The sequence below is a fragment of the Loxodonta africana genome, chromosome 16, assembly GCF_030014295.1.
Source record: "Loxodonta africana isolate mLoxAfr1 chromosome 16, mLoxAfr1.hap2, whole genome shotgun sequence".
NCBI lineage: Eukaryota > Metazoa > Chordata > Mammalia > Proboscidea > Elephantidae > Loxodonta > Loxodonta africana.
Window position 1 is genome coordinate 61,053,840 of NC_087357.1, and position 19,147 is coordinate 61,072,986.

The following is a 19,147-nucleotide window of genomic DNA, read 5'->3' on the forward strand; positions in this document are numbered from 1 at the left end:
ACTGTGTCTTTGCTTCAGGGTTTCTCAGAAGGCTGCAATCAAGGTATCAGCAGGGTCTTTGGTCTTTTGTGAAGGTTCCACTGGAGCAAGATCTGCTTCCAAGCTCACATACACGGTGGTCGGATTCAATTCCTTGAGGGCTTATGGACTGAGGGCCTGAATTCCTCGCTGGCTGTTCACTGAAGGCCACCTTCGATTCCCTGTGAGCCTCTCCGTAGAGCAGTTCACAGCATAGCAGCTGGCTTCATTAAATTAACCAAGGGAGAGAGAGTGCTACCAAGACGGAAGTGATAGTCTTTTGTAACCTAATCATGAAATGACATCCATCCACTCCGTTGTATTCTTTTCCTTAGATCCAAGACACTAGGTCCAGCACGCATTTGAGAAGAGGAGACTGTATATGGGTGTGAATACCAGGAGTCGAGATCATTGGGAGCCATGTTAGAAACTGCTTACCATAATTATTGACAGAGAAGCAAAGAAAATAAGAACTAAACTACAAAGAGCATGAAGAAAATTTTAGTTCTAAGGAACTTGTTGCCGTTGAGTTGATTCCGATTTATAGAACTGTCCCATAGGGTTTCCAAGGAGCAGCTGGTGGATTTGGACTGCCAGACTTTTGGTTAGCAGCCATAGCTCCTAACCACTGTACCACCAGGGCTCCAGTTCTAAGGAAAGCAGCTACTAATGATTTAGTAAATACACTATGTGACATATTAGAATGGGAAAGGTAACTGAGACAAAAACACTTTGATTTTTATGAAGATCAAATTTATACAGTTCTATAGGAAGTCTGGAAGCTCAACAAAACAAGAAATTGAACTTGTTTATATACCAGCAAGGGAGATGAAAATGGGTTAATGGAATTGAAGTTCTTGAAGAGAACTATCTTAGTAAACCCAAAACCCAACTATCTTAATAGCTTCCTGATAAATAGTGATACTTCATTTAAGAAGAGCAATAAACAATAAATTAGGAGCCCAGGTAGCACAGTGGTTAAGTGCTTGGCTGCTAACCTACCAGCCACTCCTCAGGAGAAAGATGTGGCAGACTGCTTCTTTAAAGATTCAGGCCTTGCTTTGGTGAAGGGTAAGAGAGTACACAAGGCCAGGGAAGCCAGCACAATTTGACCAAGGCAAGGTCATGGAAGCTTCATAGACACATCCAAACTCCCTGAGGGACTGAATTACTGGGCTGAGGACCATAGTCTTGGGGAACATCTAGCTCAATTTGTGTAACATAGTTCATAAAGAAAATGTTCTACATCTTACTTTGGTGAGTAGCGTCTGGAGTCTTAAAAGCTTGTGAATGGCTATCTAAGATACTCCACTGGTCCCAGCCTGTCTGGAGCAAGGGAGACTGGAGAAAACCAAAGACCTAAGGGAAAGATTAGTCCAAAGGACTAACAGACCACAACTACCACAGCCTCCACCAGACTGAATCCAGCACAACTGGACGTTGCCTGGTGACTACCACCGACAGTTCTGACAGGGATCACGATAGAGGGTCACAGAAAGAGCTGGAGAAAAATGTAGAACAAAATTATAACTCACAAAAAAAGAACAGATGTACTGGTCTGACCGAGACTGGAGAAAACCCGAGAGTATTGCCCCTGGACATCCGTTCAACTCAGTACAGAAGTCACTCCTGAGGTTCACCCTTCAGCCAAAGCAAGACAGTCCCATAAAACAAAACGAGACTAAATGGGCACACCACCCCAGAGTCAAGAACGAGAAGTCAGGAGGGGACAGGAAAGCTGGTAATGGGAAACCCAAGGTCGAGAAGGAGAGTGTTGACATTGTCGTAGGGCTGGCAGCCAGTGTCACAAAACAATATGTGTATTGTTTATTGAGAAACTTGTTTGGTCTGTAAAACTTAATCTGAAGTACAAAAAAAAAAAAAAAATTACAGTCTTGGAAACCCTGCAGGGCAGTTCTGGCCTGTCCTATAGGGTTGCTGTGAGTTGGAATTGACGAGTCGGAATCGACTTGAGGGCACACAACAACAGCAATAATACCAATACATAAAAATTCAAGCTTAATTTGATTAGTACTTGAAATAAATGCATTCTTGACTTAAACATTATTTGAGTTGTTAGTGAAACTATCATAACGACCTAGTGTGTCTTTTGTCCTTTCTGAATGAATATGAAATATTGAGATAAAGTCTTTCTCACAAAATCTTAGTGCATCTTGGAGTACTTGGTCAAGAAGAAAAACATGTTATCAGAATTATGAAGATATCAGTGCGCAAACTGCTTTTAGGATCTCTACCAAAATTCCTATTTTATTTGCTTCTTGTTCCTGGTTTATCTTGAATTACCAATGGAACGTATTTAAAGACTAATTACTTTTTTTTTTAAATAATTTTTATTGTGCCTTAAGTGAAAGTTTACAAATCAAGTCAGTCTCTCACACAAAAACCCATATACACCTTGCTACACACTCCCAATTACTCTCCCCCTAATGAGACAGCCCGCTCTCTCCCTCCACTCTCTCTTTTCGTGTCGATTTCGCCAGCTTCTAACCCCCTCTACCCTTTCATCTCCCCTCCAGGGAGGAGTTGCCAACATAGTCTCAAGTGTCCACCTGATGCGAGAAGCTCACTCCTCACCAGCATCCCTCTCCAATCCATATCTGAAGAGTTGGCTTTGGGAATGGTTCCTGTCCTGGGCCAGCAGAAGGTCTGGCCATGACCACCAGAGTCCTAGTCTCAGTCAGACCATTAAGTCTGGTCTTATGAGAATTTGGGGTCTGCATCCCACTGCTCACCTGCTCCCACGGGGGTTCTCTGTTGTGTTCCCTGCCAGGGCAGTCATCGGTTGTAGCCGGACATCATCTAGTTCTTCAGGTTTCAGGATGATGTAGTGAAAACTAATTACTTTAAATAGCTGTGATTCTGTCAAGAACACAGTTTAAAGAGATACATTTTAATATGCAAAATCTTCAAAGATTTTTTAATAAAATGACAGACAAAATAGATTTCCTACAGTATCTTCAGTAAAAATAAAGATGCAATTTAGTCTGTTCTCTCCAAGTACATTGTGAATTTTTTGATGGCAGGACCTCCAATGCTTTTATTGTCTTTCGTAGTACTTAGGATAGTGATGGATTTATTGAGTATTATATACCAGGCAGAGCCCTGGTGGCACAGTGATTAAGAGCTATGGCTGCTGACCAGAAGGTCAGCAGTTTGAAACCACTGGTATGTATATATTTTTTTAATATACCAGGCACTTTTCTAAGTACTCCGATATAACTAGTTTAATCTTCACAACTCTCATTTTAGAGGTGAGAGAATTGAGGCAGAAAGTTAAGAATGCCAAGTTCGTGTGTCTAATGGGTGTTCAAGCTGAGATTTGAACTCGGGAATTCAGGCTCTATCCAGAGTCTGCACTTGCTGGGTGTCAAATTAAAACTTAGTAGGAACAGTGCTTTTTTTTTAAGAAAAGAATCTGATTGTTGTGACACTAAATAACTTAGAGTGGGTGTATGTTTACATGGGGAGGTTTGTGGGGAGTCAGGAGAGCCATGAGGTCTTGGTGTTACTGCATGAGAACTTTTGGGTTGTTCTTTGAAGCCTGTTTTAAAGCTCAGAAAGGTAGAGGCACTTTCCCGTTTACCCCTTCCATTTCCTTTTTTTTTTTCTCCTTAAAACCTTGTTGATTGTCACTTGCATTCCCAGGACAGTAGAGTTTCTTTGCCTGCATTGGTCTTTCACAATACTATTAGAACACGTGCATTAAAAAAATAATGTTAATCGTAACTGCTGATACTTACTAGCTTTCTTTATCATGTGCATAATCTTTCTAAAAGACCCGTATCGTTATCATTTCAGGATAGTATAAAATTTTAATGTGCTCAGAAAATATCTTTTGCTCAGTCCAAGTCTACGGTTAAATTTTATCCATTATTTTAAGTCATCAGTTATTTATGGTGACCAGTTATTTTTGTTAGGAATAGATTCAGACTTAAAAGTTTGTTGAATTACTATTTAAAGAATAAAAAGCCTTTGAAGCCAACTGAAAGAGATGATCTTCACTTTGAGAGTGTTGCTTGTTTCTTCTTACAAAAATAGAAGTGGGGAAAATGCAAACAACATGGGTTGCAGGAAGTGCTATTTTCTACTTTTGTCTCCACCTCTGTTTTACACTGAAGAGTATAAGTGCAAACAAGCCACTGTATTTCCAGTTTCAAGTGCAAAAGTATTTCTCTGAAGTGTTTTTATGAGACCTCCATGGCACGTTTCTTGAAAAGCATTCACGATAAATCACTGTATACCTTACTGACAAAACAGATTTTGCGTAATTTTTTTTAGCATTTCAAAATTTTTTATTGTGGTAAAATAACATAGCAAAATTTTTTCTGTTTTTAAGTGTACAAATCAGTGACACTAATTACATTCATCATGGTGTGCTACCATTCCAAACCCAAATCCACTGCCTTCTAGTCGATTCTCACTCATAGCAACTATACAGGGTTTCCACGGCCATACATTTTTATGGAAGCAGAGTGCCACATTTTTCTCCCACAGAGCAGCTGGTGGGTTCGAACTACCAGCCTCTAGGTTAGCATCCTACTGCTTTAACCGCTGTGCCACCTGGGCTCTGCCAGATGTGCTACCGTTACCACTCTCTATTTCCGAAAGTTTTTCATCCTCCTAAACAGAAACTCGGTACCCTTTGGCAGTAACCCTTCCTTCCTCCTTAACACTAGCCCCGGTAACTGCTAGTAACTTCCTGTGCATTTGCCTGTTCTACATATTTCATGTAAGTGGGATCATACAATATTTGTCCTTTTGTGTCTGACTTAATTCAGTCAGCATCATGTTTTTAGGATTCACCCATGTCAGAACATGTATAAGAACTTCGTTTCTCTTTATGGCTGAATAGTATTCCATTGTGTGTGTATACACCACATTTTGTTTATCTGTTCGTCTGTTCATGAACACTTGGATTGTTTTCATCTTTTCACTATTATGAATAATGCTACAGCGAACATTGGTATACACTTACCTGTTTGAGTCCCTGCTTTCAGTTATTTTGTGTATATAGAAGTGAAATTGTTGGGTTATGTGGTAATTGCAGTGGTTAAATTTTTGAGAAACTGCCAAAGTGTTCTACTGTGGCTGTATCATTTTACATTCCTACTAGCAGTGGACGTGGAAGAGGACGTGGAACCAGGGATATCATTGCTGATGTCAGATGGATCCTGGCTCAAAGCAGAGAATACCAGAAGGATGTTTACCTGTATTTTATTGACTGTGCAAAGGCATTCAACTGTGTGGATCATAACAAACTATGGATAACACTGCGAAGAATGGGAATTCCAGAACACTTAATTGTGCTCGTGAGGAACGTTTACATAGATCAAGAGGCAGTTGTTTGGACAGAACAAGGGGATACTGATTGGTTTAAAGTCAGGAAAGGTGTGCGTCAGGGTTGTATTCTTTGACCATACCTATTCAATCTGTAAGCTGAACAAATAATCCGAGAAGCTGGACTATATGAAGAAGAATGGGGCATCAGGATTGGAGGAAGACTCATTAACATCCTGCGTTACGCAGCTGTCACAACCTTGCTTGCTGAAAGTGAAGAGGACTTGAAGCACTTACTAATGAAGATCAAAGACCACAGCCTTCAGTGTGGATTACACCTCAACATAAAGAAAACAAAAATCCTCACAACTGGACCAGTGAGCAACAACATGATAAATGGAGAAAAGATTGAAGTTGTCAAGGATTTCATTTTACTTGGATCCACAATCAACAGCCATGGAAGCAGCAGTCAAGAAATCAAAAGACACATTGCATTGGGTAAATCTGCAAAGAACCTCTTCAAAGTGTTGAAGAGCAAAGATGTCACCCTGAAGACTAAGGTGCGCCTGACCCAAGCCGTGGTGTTTTAAGTCACCTCATATGCATGTGAAAGCTGGATAATGAATAAGGAAGACTGAAGAGGGATTGATGCCTTTGAATTATGGTGTTGGTGAAGAGTATTGAACATACCATGGACTGCTAGAAGAATGAACAAATCTCTCTTGGAGGAAGTACAGCCAGAATGCTCCTTAGAAGCAAGAATGGCAAGACTTCGTCTCATGTTACTGGGATGTGTTATCAGGAGGGACCTGTGTCTGGAGAAGGACAACATCATGTTTGGTAGAGAGTCAAAAAAAAAAAAAGGGAAGACCCTCAGTGAGATGGATTGACACAGTAGCTCCAACAATGAGCTGTAACATAGCAATAGTTGTGAGGATAGCGCAGAACTGGGCAGCATTTCATTGTTTTGTACACAGGGTTGCTATGAATCGGAACCGACTTGACGATACCTAACAGCAACAACAATGTATGTACGTATGCATCTAAAAGGAGCCCTGGTGGGATGGTGGTTAAGTGCTCGGCTGCTAACCAAAAAAGTTCAGCAGTTTGAACATACCAGCTGCTCCGGGGGAGAAAGATGTGGTGGTCTGCTTCCATAAAGATTGTTGTTGTTAGGTGCTTTTGAGTGGGTCCTGACTCAGAGACCCTGTGTACAACAGAGCAAAACAGCCTGGTCCTGTGCCATCCTCACAGTCATGGCTGTGTTTGAGCCCATTGTTGCGGCTGCTGTGTCAGTCCGTCTTGTCGAGGATCTTCGTCTTTTTTGCTAGCCCTCTATTTTACCAAGCATGATGTCCTTCTCCAGGGACTGGTCCCTCTGAAGTATGTTAGACAAAGTCTCGCCGCCCTTGCTTCTAAGGAGCATTCTGGCAGTCCATGGTATATTCAGTATTCGTCACCAACCCTGTAATTCAAAGGCATCAATTCTGCAAATCTTCCGTAAAGATGACAGCCTTGGAAACCCTGGAGGACAGTTCTCCTTTGTTCTGTAGGGTTGCAGTAAATCTGAATGGAATTGACTTGATGGCAGTGAGTTTGGTTTTTGGTTTTATGTATGTGTTAAAATATGTCTGTAAGTTTATATGTAATTTTTCTAACCCCCAAAACAAAGATCAGATTTATAAAAGATACTGATAATAAAAGGCAATTAATGATGAAAGCAAACAAGAAAATGAAATGTTAGACTTAAGTCAAAACTTAGGATGGAGTCGTCGTAATGTATCCCCATGGTAAGTCAGGGACTACTTGTACTATAGTTGTGGGCTCTGCCATTTATCTTCCTTAATTATAGATGTAGCTGTAATGGGAGTTTGGTGTTGGTGGCAGTAAACAACATTATCTTTTTGTTTTTTGTGCTTTAGTTGAAAGTTTACAGCTCAGTTTCTCATACAAAAATTTATATGCATTGTTATGTGACCCTAGTTGCAATCCCTGTAAAGTGACAGCACACTCACCCTTTGCACCCCAGGTTTACCATGTCCATTCAACCTGCACCTGTCCTTTGTGCATTCTTATCCTGCCTCTGGACAGGAGCTGCCCATTTAGTCTTGTGTATCTACCTGAACTAAGAAGCACAGTCTTCATGAGTATTATTTTCTGTTTTATAGTCCACCCTAGCCTTTGTCTAAAGAGTTGGCTTCAGGAATGGCTTTAGTTTTGGGTTAATTGAAAGTCTGGGGGCCATGTCTTCTGGGTTCCTTTAGGCTCCGTCAGACTGTGAATTCTGGTCTTTCTACATGAATTTGAGTTCTGCACTACACTTTCTGTAGTGTTCCTTGTCATGGTGGTCTTTGGCAGTAGCCAAGCACCATCTAGTTCTTCTGGTCTCAGGCTGATGGAGGGTTTATGTGGCCATTTTGTCTCTCGGGCTGATATTTTCCTTGTGTCGTTGGTGTTCTTCCTTCTCCTTTGCTTCAGGTGGGTTGGAACCAGTTGATGCATCTTCGATAGCTGCTTGCAAGCTTTTACGATTGCAGACACCACTCACCAATGTGGGATGCAGAACTTTTTTTTTTTTTTTTTAATTTTTATTGTGCTTTAAGTGAAAGCTTACAAATCAAGTCAGTCTCATACAAAAATTTATATACATCTTGCTGTATATCCCTAGTTGCTGACCCTCTAATAAGATAGCACACTTCTACCCTCCACTCTCTATTTTCATGTCCATTTGGTCAGCTTCTGACCCCCTCTGCCTTCTCATCTCCTCTCCAGACAGGAGCTGCCCACATAGTCTCATGTGTCTTCTTGATCCAAGTGGCTCACTCTTCACCAGTATCATTTTCTATCCCATAGTCCAGTCCAATCCCTGTCTGAAGAGTTGGCCTTGGGAATGGTTCCTGTCTTGGGCTAACAGGCGGTCTGGGGACCATGACCTCCAGGGTCAGAACGTTTTCTTAATAACATTATCTTCTTCAAAGCAATTTTTTTAAAGTCATATCTTATTTTATGATTGGAGGAATTTAGGACTGTTTGTCTTTTAGGCTCATCAACAGAGCAGACGAGCAGACCGTTTATTAGCTGCAGGAAAATACGAAGAGGCTATTTCTTGTCACAAAAAAGCTGCAGGTGAGTATTCTTTTTTTTTTTTAAGTAATGTTTTCGGTGAAAGATTAAACAGCAGATTAGATTCCCATATGACAGTTTCTACACAAATAGTTCAGTGGTATTAGTTTACATTTTTCACAGTGTGTTCACATTCTCTTTGTGTGTTGGTTGTTGCTTTTGCAAAACCCTCGTTTCTCTGTCCAGGTGAGTATTCTTTTTAAGAAATAATTGAGTCTAAAGCTGGAGAGCAATTTTATTTCTCCATTTTCACTTAACATTTTACTTAGAATGAAGGTCACACTACTGATGATGTGATTTTGCCCTGCACATGTAAGGTTGGCACTGCTGACTCACTGGACCATCATCGGCTTTGCTTATTTTTCAAGTGGTTGTATTGGATTTCTCCGCTTCTCCTAACCCAGTCTTCTTTCCAAATGATGAAGATTGCATACCTGTCATGCTAGTAAATGATTCCTAGACATAGCTTTCTGAGCCTGTAGATCCCTAAAGATAGAAGTTTATTGCAAGAATTCTGCCAGTTCATCTTAGTCATTATGGAAAAGGCTTATGGGTTTCAAATAGTTGGCCATTTTGTGTTCTGAAAGTAACAGCTAATTTGACTCCAGTCAGTTTATTTTCACTGAGTTTCTGTTTTTTGAGATGTTGATGACATAAAATCTGTCAAAAGCCATCACCACCCAAAATGAAAGATTATTCCCATAATCGTTCTTTAGCTTCTCTTCTATTTCATCTCTGCATTCATGTCCATAGTAACATGCTGATGGTAGTTTTCTTTTAGGTATGAATTTAGAATTTTTAGCTTCTTATCAAAAACCTGATTTTATCCCAGTCAGTTAAAGTAACCTAGCATATGTTGAACTCAGAAATAGATCTTAGGGGCCTATTTTGCACACACCTGTTTCTGTTGGCTGAGTAATAAACCAAAAAGCTTTGGGGAGTATGATGGTTAAGGTTGTGTGTCAACTTGGCTGGGCCATGATTCTCAATGGTTTGGCAGTTATGTGATGATGTAGTTTGGTAATTATGTAATGATGTAGTCATCTTCCATGATGTGATCTGATGTGATCAGCCGATCAGTTGTGAGGGGAGTTTCCTCAGTGATGTGGCCTGCATCCAGTGTATATATATATATGTGGATGTTCTGGCAAAGCTTGCTGGCTTGCTCTCAGTCCTGCATCCAGCTCTTTGCCATCTGACCTCTGGTTCTTAGGACTCGAGCCAGTGGCCTACTATACTGCTGCAGATTTGGGAATTCATCCTCTACAGCCTGCAAGCGAGCCAGCAGCCTGCTGTCTGACTTGCCGATCTTGGATTAGTCAGCCCCTGCAGCTAAATGAGCCAAGAGAACCCTCCAGCCTGATGCCCGACCCACGGACTTGGGACTTGACAGTCTCTGTGATCACGTGAGGCAGCTACGTGAGTCAGAAGGCTCCAGCCTTATGCCTGACCCATGGACTTGGGACTTGCCAGTCTATAACTGTGTGAGCCATTTCCTTGAGATAAATCCCTCTCTTTCTCTCCCTCTCCCTCTGTGTCTCTCCCTTTATATATGTTTATGCTTCACTGGTTTTACATTTCTAGAGAGCCTAACCCAAGACATTTGGTACCAAGAGTGGTTTTAAAGAAACCTTTCCCTTCCACAGAATGTCACACTGTCCGTTACATTGATGACATGTTGATTGGACGTAGTAAGGAAGACGTGTCAGTGATTCTGGATTTACTGGTAAAATATTTGCATGCTAGAGAGTGGGGAATTAGTCTCACAAAGAGTCAGGTGCCTTTTACTTTAGTGAAATTTCTAGGACTCCAGTGGTGTGGGGCATGTTGAGATGTTCTTTCTAAAGTGAAGGATAAGTTGTTACTTCTGGCCCCACCTACAACTAAAAAGAAGGCACAATGCCTGGTGGGCCTCTGGATTTTGGAGGCAACATATCCCTCATTTGGGTGTGTTACTCTGGCCTTTGTATCAAGTGACTTCAAAAGCTGCTAGTTTTGAGTGGGGCCCAGAACAAGAGAACCTGTAATAGGTTCCTGCTGCCGTCCAAGCTTCTCTGCCCCTTGGACCATATGATCCAGCAGACCCAATGGTCCTTGAAGTGTCAGTGACAGATAGAGATGCTGTTTGGAGTCTTTGGCAGGCCCACTTTGGTGACTCACAGCGCAGACCCTCAGAATTTTGGAACGAACCCCTGCCATCCTCTGCAGATAACTACTTTCCTTTTGAGAAACAGCTTTTGGCCTTAGTAGAGACTGAATGCTTAACCGTGGGCCAACAAGTCACCATGTGGCCTGAGCTGCCCATCGTGAACTGACTGTTGTCTCACCCACAGAGTCATAAAGCCAAACATTCACAGCCGCACTCCATCATTAAATGAAAGTTGTATGTAAGAGATTGGGCCCGAGCAGGACCTGAAGGCACAGGTAAGTTGCATTAGGAAGTGGCCCAAATACCCATGGTCTCCACTCCTGCCGTGTTACCTGGCGTCTTCCAGTCCTTACCTGTGGCCTGATAGGGAGTTCCTTATGATTACTTGACTGAGTAAGAGAAAAATCTGCCCTGTATGAAGGCACCACTTGAAGGTGGACAGCGGCAGCACTACAGCCCCTTTCTGGGACCTTCTTGAAGGGCAGAGGTGAAGAACTTGAACCATTCGCTTTGCTTGGAAGGATAACTGACCAGATGTGCAGTTATATACTGCTTCATGGGGTATGGCCAATGGTTTGGCTGGATGGTCAAGGGCTTGGAAGGAACATGATTGGAAAATTGGTGACAAGGAGGTATGGGGAGGAGGCATGTGGATAGACCTCTCTGAATGGGCCAAAGAGGTGAAGATGTTTGTGTCTCATATCAGTTCTTACCACAAGGTGATTTCGGCAGAGGAGGATTTTAACAACCAAGTGGATAGAATTGTGCGTTCTATGGAAACCAGTCATCGTCTTTCCCCAGCGGCTCCCGTTATTACCCAGTGGGCTCATGAACAAAGTGGCCATGGTGGCAGGGATGGAGGTTATGCATGGGCCCAGCAGCATGGGCTTAGATTCACCAAGGTCAACTTGGCTTCAGCCGCTGCGGAGTGCCCAATCTGCTAGCATTGGAGACCAACACTGAGTCCTCGATAATGGCACCATTCCTTGAGGTGATCAGCCAGCAGCCTGGTAACAGGTTGATTTCATTGGACTGCTTTCAGCATGGAAATGGCAGTGTTCTTACTGGGATAGACACTGTGGTACAGATTTGCCTTCCTTACACGCAGTGCTTCTGCCAAAACTACCATCCGTAGATTCACAAAATGTCTTATCCACTGTCATGGTACGCCCCCCCAACAGCATCACCTTGGATCAAGGGACTCACTTTGTGCACTTTGCAGCAAGTGAAGGGTGGCAGTGGCCCATGCTCATGAAATTCACTGGTCTTACCATGTTCCTTATGATCCTGAAGCAGCTGGTTTGGTAGAACCATGGGATGGCCTCCTAAAGACACAATTATGGTGCAAGCTAGGTGGCAGTGCCTTGTAGGGTTGGGGCAGTGTTCTCCAGGAGGCAGTATATACTCTAAACCAGTGTCCAGTATATGGTGCTGTTTCCACCGTAGCCGGTATTCACAGTTCCAGGAATCAAGGGGTGGAAATGGGAGTGGCACCACCTACAATTACCCCTAGTGACCCATTTGCCAAATTTTTGCTTCCAGTCCCTGTGACCCTATGTTATGCAGGTCTAGAAGTCTTTGTTCCAAAGGGATGAATGTTCCCACTGTGAGCTATGAGTCAACTCAATGGCAATTTTTTTTTTTTTTTTTCCATGGGAGAGACACAGCACAGATTCCATTGAACTGGAAGTTAAGAATGCTACCCGGCCACTTTGAGCTCCTGCTGCTTCTGGGTCAACAGGCAGAGAAGGGAATTACCATATTGGCTGGTGTATTTGATCCTGACTGACAAGGGGAAATTGGATTGGTGTTGCATAATGGAGGTAAAGAAGATTAGGTCTGGAATACTGGAGATCCCTTATTGAGTCTCTTAGTACTATCATACCCTCACTAAAAGTCAGTGGAAAACTACAGCAACCCGACATGACTGCTAATGGCTAAGGAATGAAATCACCGGGCAAAGAACCATGACAAGATGAAGTACTTGCTGAGGGTAAAGGGAGTACGGAATGGGTGGTGGAAAAAGATTGTTCTAAATACCAGCCAATGACAGCATGACTAGTTGTAGAAATGAGGGCTGCAGTTGTTAACGAGTATCTCTTCCTTGTATGTGCGCATCAAATATTTTTGTTATAAAATAAAAGCTGTAAATGGGGCTCGTGTTTTCAGTTGTACATGTTAGTTGTATCATGTTAGGTGCAGGTATGACTTCTTAATTGTCTTCGTTTAGCTTAGGGATTGTTTATGGTTTAAGCAGATGTGTATGGTTGCCACGTTGGCAAGATGTGGACTGTGAGGGTTAATGTTGTGTGTCAACTTGGCTGGGCCATGATTTGCAATGGTTTGACAGTTACATGATGATGTAATTTGGCACTTATGTGATGATGTCATTTGGCAGTTATGTAATAATATAGCCATCCTCCATGATGTGGTCTGAGGTGATCAGCCAATCAGTTATAAGAGGAATTTTTTGGGGTGTGTGTCCTGCATCCAATATATATTTATATGTACGGACGTTCTGGCAAAGCTTGTTGGCTTGCTCTGGATCCTGCATCTGGCTTGTCATTATCTGGCCTCCGGTTCCTGGGACTTGAGCCAGTGACCTGCCGTATTGCCTGCCTGTCTTGGGATTCATCAGCTTCCATAGCCTGTGAGCTAGCAGCCTGCCATCTGAGCTGCGGATCTTGGGTTCATGAGCACTTGCAGCTATGAGTCAGGAGAAGCCTCCAGCCTGCTGCCTGACCCGTGGACTTGGGACTTGCTAGTCCCTACAAACACATGAACCGTTTAAAAAAAATTCTGTCTCTGTGTATGTGTGTAACACACACATACACGATTCACTGGTTTTGCTACTCCAGAGAATCCAGCTTAAGACAGGGAGGGAGTGTTTTATTTACTCCTGTTACATCCAAAATGGGTGTAGGCCACCTTTCTTAGAAGCAGGCTCTTTCCTTTGGGCCCCCTAGACCAGTAGAATGTTCAAAGCCATATTCTTTATTTCTTGGTAGAGTCTCTCTCTCATGTGTTAACCTTATTGCTGAAGTGCAGACTGTGGTGGGCATTGGTTTGGCTAAATCTGTGCTTTGATGATTTGGCCTAAAAGCCAGTAATTTTCAGAGAAAAGTTCAAGTCTTATTTTTAAAGAATTGTTTGTCACAGGAATGTACCACATGCTTACATTTGTATCTACTGTACGTCTGAGCATATAGTAGGTACCCCATATATCTTTGTATATTTTCATGATGAATTTTATGGGGACTTAGTACAACATTAAATTTGGCAACTGTTGTTGTTATTAGGTGCCATTGAGTTGGTGCCAACTTATGCTAACCCCGTGTACAACAGAATGAAACACTGCCTAGTCCTGCGCCATCCTCACAATCGTTGCTGTGTTTGAGCTCATTGTTGCAGCCACTGTGTCAGTCCATCTCGTCGAGGGTCTTCCTCTTTTTCGATGACCCTCTACCACGCGTGATGTCCTTCTCCAGGGACTGGTCCCTGCTGATACCATGTGTAAAGTATGTGAGGTGAAGTCTCACTGTCCTTATTTCTGAGGAGCATTCTGGCTGTACTTCTTCCAAGACAGATTTGTTTGTTCTTCTAGCAGTCCATGTTTAAATTGTTTCTAAACCATATTTCCTTATCAGTCAAATTGTTGAAATTTGTGGTCTCTATAAAGGCAATGTACTATGCTTAAACTATTAAAAAAAAAAAACAAAAACCATTGCCATCAAGTTGATGCCGACGCATAAGCGACACTGTAGGACATCCATATTGTGGATGAATGCACCAGTGAAATACCTTTAGTTTTATAACCCAACGTAACGATGGTTACACGTGTGTGACGTACGTTAAAACAGAGGAATAAGCATATGCTGTGCAGTGAGCAGTAAGATAGTCTGAACACACAAATGGTTTTTGTTAACCTGCTTCACTGTCTTGGAAGACTTAAACTAATACTGGATAGTAAATGGATCGTCATCCCCTTGTCTCTGTATTTAAATTCTGTGACATTCTCAGGAGTAGAAAAGGTGAAGGTAGGCTTTTGGGTCACGTTAACTTTAGTTATGGAGCTAGAACTTAAGTTTGAGTAGTAACATGTTACAGAAAGATGTGATTCGGAGTTTAGGCTTGGTGGTTGTGTTGTGTTTTAGAGTTGCGGGGGGATGTCCACATTTTCCCACCCCATACATGGGGTTGCCATGAGTTGGAATTGACCTGAGTAATGGTTACTGGGTAAGGGAAAGTTTAAGAAACTATAGCCTCCCAAGGACTCAGCGTTGTTAGAAATCATCTTTTGTTTTAAACCCTTGAGTAGCAGCTGTAACTGGATTGTTAGAATTCTCACTCCTTAGTCTCACACAGTCTGGTTCTCTAAGTGCATCTCATTTCTTCTGTAGACAACAAAAGAGCAGAAGGTGAAATGAGGAAGTTAATAAGGGACAATGCTTATAACTCAGAAGGAACATTTCAGAAGATTAGCAGACATCAGACTACATATGTAATTGATCATTACTTTGGTTGAAAAGAAATCTTTTTTTTTTTTTTTTTATTGTGCTAAACTTAGGTGAAAGTTTACAGAGCAAGGTAGTTTCTCCTTCAAAAATTTGTACACAAATTGTTTCATGGCATTGGCTGCAATCCGCATTGTGTCAGCATTATCCCCCTTTCCCTTTCCACCCGGGATCCACCACGTCCATCTGTCCGGCCTTCCTGTCCCCTCCGACCTTCTCATCTTTGTTCCCGGGCAGGTGTTGCCCATTTCACCTTGAACATTTAGTTGATCCAAGAAGCACTTGGCTCACTGCTACTGCTTGTACCATAGGCTTGCCTAATCTTTGCCTGAAAAGTGAGCCTTGGGAATGGCTTCAAGTCTGAGTTAGCAGGGTGTCCAGGGACAGTAGTCTTGGGGGTTCCTCCAGTCTCTGTCAGACCAGAAAGTCTGGTCTTTTTTGTGAATTTGATCATTTGTTCTCCATTTTTTTAAAACAAATCTTGACATGGACCTTCCCAGGAAACTGAAATGATAAAGAGACAGTGGTGCCAAGAAAATGATTTTAGAACGCTCAGGCTTTACCAGTCAGGGGAGTTATTTGCTGTGTGTGCAGTCAGGCTGCATAGTTTGTGCTTTGGTAAGAATTTAACAGATTCCCGATAAAATAATAATAAAAGAAGTGATTATTTTGAGAATAGCTTTTTCTAGTTTTCTTAGTTTCCCTCCCACCATTTAGTTCACGTCTACTTTAAATATTAGCCTTGCATCATAATGGGAGAAGCAGTTTCACCAGAATTGTTAACTTTTTTTGAGATAGGTACTCCTTTCCTAGATTTCTGACTTGGCAGGTATTTCTTCCTTTTGTGAATCTGTGGAGCAAATCTGTGAGCATGTAGTCATATTTTTCACATTCTTTTTTTTTTCCTTTAAAATGACTTTAAAAAAAAAAAAGTTTTATTGTGCTTTAAGTGAAAGTTTACAAATCAAGTCAGTCTCTCATACAAAAACTTACCCATACCTTGCTATGTACTCCTAGTTGCTCTCCCTGCAACGAAACAGCACACTTCTGCTCTCCACTCGCTGTTTTCAGGTCCATTCAGCCAGCTTCTGACCCCCTCTGCCCTCTCATCGCCCCTTCAGACAGAACCTGCCCACATAGTCTCCTGTGTCTACTTGATCCAAGAAGCTCACTCCTCACCAGTATCATAAAATGACTGTTTTTAAAAGCCACAGTTTTGAAATTCAAATATGGGAAATACTTTAAATGACAGCCTGACTCTTGTTAAATTTCTGTGCTTTGGGAACTCTCTCCCTGGGTATCCCTTCTGTCTTGTTAATGTGGTTTCAAGGTTCTTCAAAACAAGCACATTGCAAGCTTGGTTGTGGGAAACTTGCATTTGTCATGAAAATGCATTTAAACCAAACTACAGTACAGACTGAGAGACAAATACGTGCAGGTCAGATGATGGGGTGTCTAGGAAAAGTCATCGACACAACGTCAACCATCCACACAATGTCAAAGCAAGAAAGATGTCAGAGCAACAGAGCTACCCAGTTTAACATGAGCAAAAGGGCAAAAAAAAAAAAAAAATAGTTTGGAGCTATACAAACATACTGTAGGATTAAAAGACCAGAAAAAAATTGAGGAGATACAAAGTGTGGTCAGTGTGGCTGGAGCAAAGGCTACATAACCACCTCTGGTGGCCGGGAGAGGGGAGCATCCGGGTTAATCTGTGTCTCGGGGACTGTGGCAGAACCTGGCAGACAATAGTTGTAAGTCATGAACTCAGAAAATCATGAGCATATTTGGATTAAGACTAGATCGAAAGCAATGCTTTATAGTGCTTGCAAAGTTTTTTTGCAAGCAAGATATAAAAAAATGGAAAGTAACTGTATGATTCATTATTAATTACTTGTTATTTATACCCCTCCCCCCTTGTTCCAGAAAGGATATGAAATGCCTTACTGAGGAACATATAACAAAATATAAAATGTAATTAAAAGTAAGCAGATGAGGAAAATGCATAGGTAAAACGGGGAAGGACTGGGAGTATAGTTCACAAAGTGTACCAAGTGTTTTTACATATCTTTATGTTACGGGGATGCTACAAGGGGATTGAGAACTTGGCCTTTAAGCTTTCTGACAGCCAGCCCGAAGAGGAAAATTAATGGACTTTCTTAGTGGCTATTTCAATTCAAACAAATTAAGCCACTCGGGAACTGATCTTAAGATCAGAGAGAAGTTTTATTAAAGGGCTCATAAATGACAGTATACTGTCCTCAACAACTTCCTTATTGTAAATATGTCAACAAGTTCTTTGATCTTTGAACTAACCTAATTTTTAACTGACCTAACAGGCTGATTGAGCCCCTGGGTGGTACAAATGGTTAACATGCTAACCAGAAGGTTGGAGGTTTGAGTCCATACAGAGGTGCCTCAGGTCAGGCAGTCTTCTGAAAAAGCAGACATTGAAAACCCTCTGGAGCACAGTTCTCTCATACACATGGGTCACCATGAGTTGGAATCGACTTGACAGCAGCTAACAACAACAGTAGGCTGATGGCATAAGTCAGAAACACGATTTAGTAAAATTAGTTCTCTAGGAGGCCAGAGTTGATGCAGCCCAGGTATTCAGGTGGGTAAAAAGTCACCGATAGTATTTTGCTGTTTTTGTGAGCATAATGAGTATTAGGCTTTTGATGGGTTCTTGTTTAACTTTAATCCTCCTTAATCCTGTTATTCTTACTTATCCATCTGTGGTTCTTTACTTGTAGAATCTACAGGTATTTTAAAGAACCTAACCTTCAAAATGGGGTAGGGAATATCTCTGTTTGATGACCACTGATACCCTTTTTGGAGAAGGGAAGAATTGCCTTAGAGAAAACCAAAAACCAAATCCATTGCCGTCGAGTCAATTCTGACTCATAGCAACCTTATAAAACAGAATTAGAACTGCCTCATGGGGTTTCCAAGGCGTGCCTGGTGGATTTGAACTGCCGACCTTTTGGTTAGCAGTCGTAGCACTTAACCACCACACCACCACTTGTTTCATTTTAGGAGTGTGTTTATTATGTGGCAGAATTGCTTATAGCCCAGTTGTCTTTGTCATGAGAAGACCGTCCATACCCTTTCTTCCTCTGACCTGTTAATCACAAAACAACAACGCTCATACGCTGACGTGCCTCTTTCTTTAACCAGCATATCTCTCCGAAGCCATGAAGCTGACACAGTCTGAGCAGGTGAGACACTTTCTAAATATTCGCAACAAGGGTTTGACGGGTTTTCTTGTGAAGATTTGAGTTGGGTGTAAAATAAACCATTGTGCCCCTCTCAAAATGTATATAAAATGGGCAGAAGAAAGGAATTTAAAACTAAGTGAACTGTTGTTGATGCCAGCTATGATCTGCAGAAGCTTTTGTCCTTTTTGCTAGTGGTTACTCAGATCTCAGATTGTCACGTGTCCTTTCCGAGGTTAGACGCCCATTCTACGGCCTTCCATGATCATTAGCTCAGTTTTCAACCATTATTAGCTCAGAGGTAAGCAAGCAGGCTGGGCCAAGGGGAAATCAGGTAGACTACCTTTTGCTTTAATAAGATAATTTAAATCTGAATAGTTTCCCACTTGTCTTTTCTGAATTCCCAAGCAATTCTAGTATTTTAACATTCGTTTCACCAGTAGCTTAAAATTGTTTTCTTCGTTTGGGGAAAGCCTCCCTGGGCTTCTAAAATACCTTTATTCAAAGATAATGGTACATAGCGTGTAGTAAATGTTTGTTTAACTGAATTAAGGAGATAATTTCTGTGAGAGATGTAAAGTGATTTCATTAACTCCCCCAGTGGCAGGGAAAAGCCATCAGTTCCCCAAACTGAACCGAGGGAACTTAAAAGTTATGATCTGTCCCTTCCATTTTGATTGTATAGAACCTGCTTGTGTTAGCTGTGTATTACAGACATGCACTAAGCCTTCTAAACACGCTGTTGATAGGAAGACTTTCTTTTTAGCTGGGTGTAGAATTAGGATTTCTCATTTTAAGTTAAGTACAAATGGCATTGCAAGAGGGTA

General features: G+C 41.7%; 1 protein-coding gene across 4 annotated transcripts in view; it reads left to right on the forward strand.

Moving 5' to 3' along the window:
* The window catches only part of NRBF2 (nuclear receptor binding factor 2), a 48,815-nt gene that overhangs the window by 9,134 nt on the left and 20,534 nt on the right, over nt 1–19,147 (forward strand). The window contains exons 2-3 of one of the 4 annotated variants that reach the window (XM_010589150.3): nt 8,358–8,442; nt 18,283–18,323. In XM_010589150.3, the coding sequence (XP_010587452.1) occupies nt 8,358–8,442; nt 18,283–18,323 (126 nt within the window). Of the gene's footprint in view, nt 1–8,357; nt 8,443–9,768; nt 9,924–12,296; nt 12,412–18,282; nt 18,324–19,147 lie in introns of those variants that run through there. The other 3 variants (XM_064269627.1, XM_064269626.1, XM_010589153.3) reach the window with 3 other exon arrangements.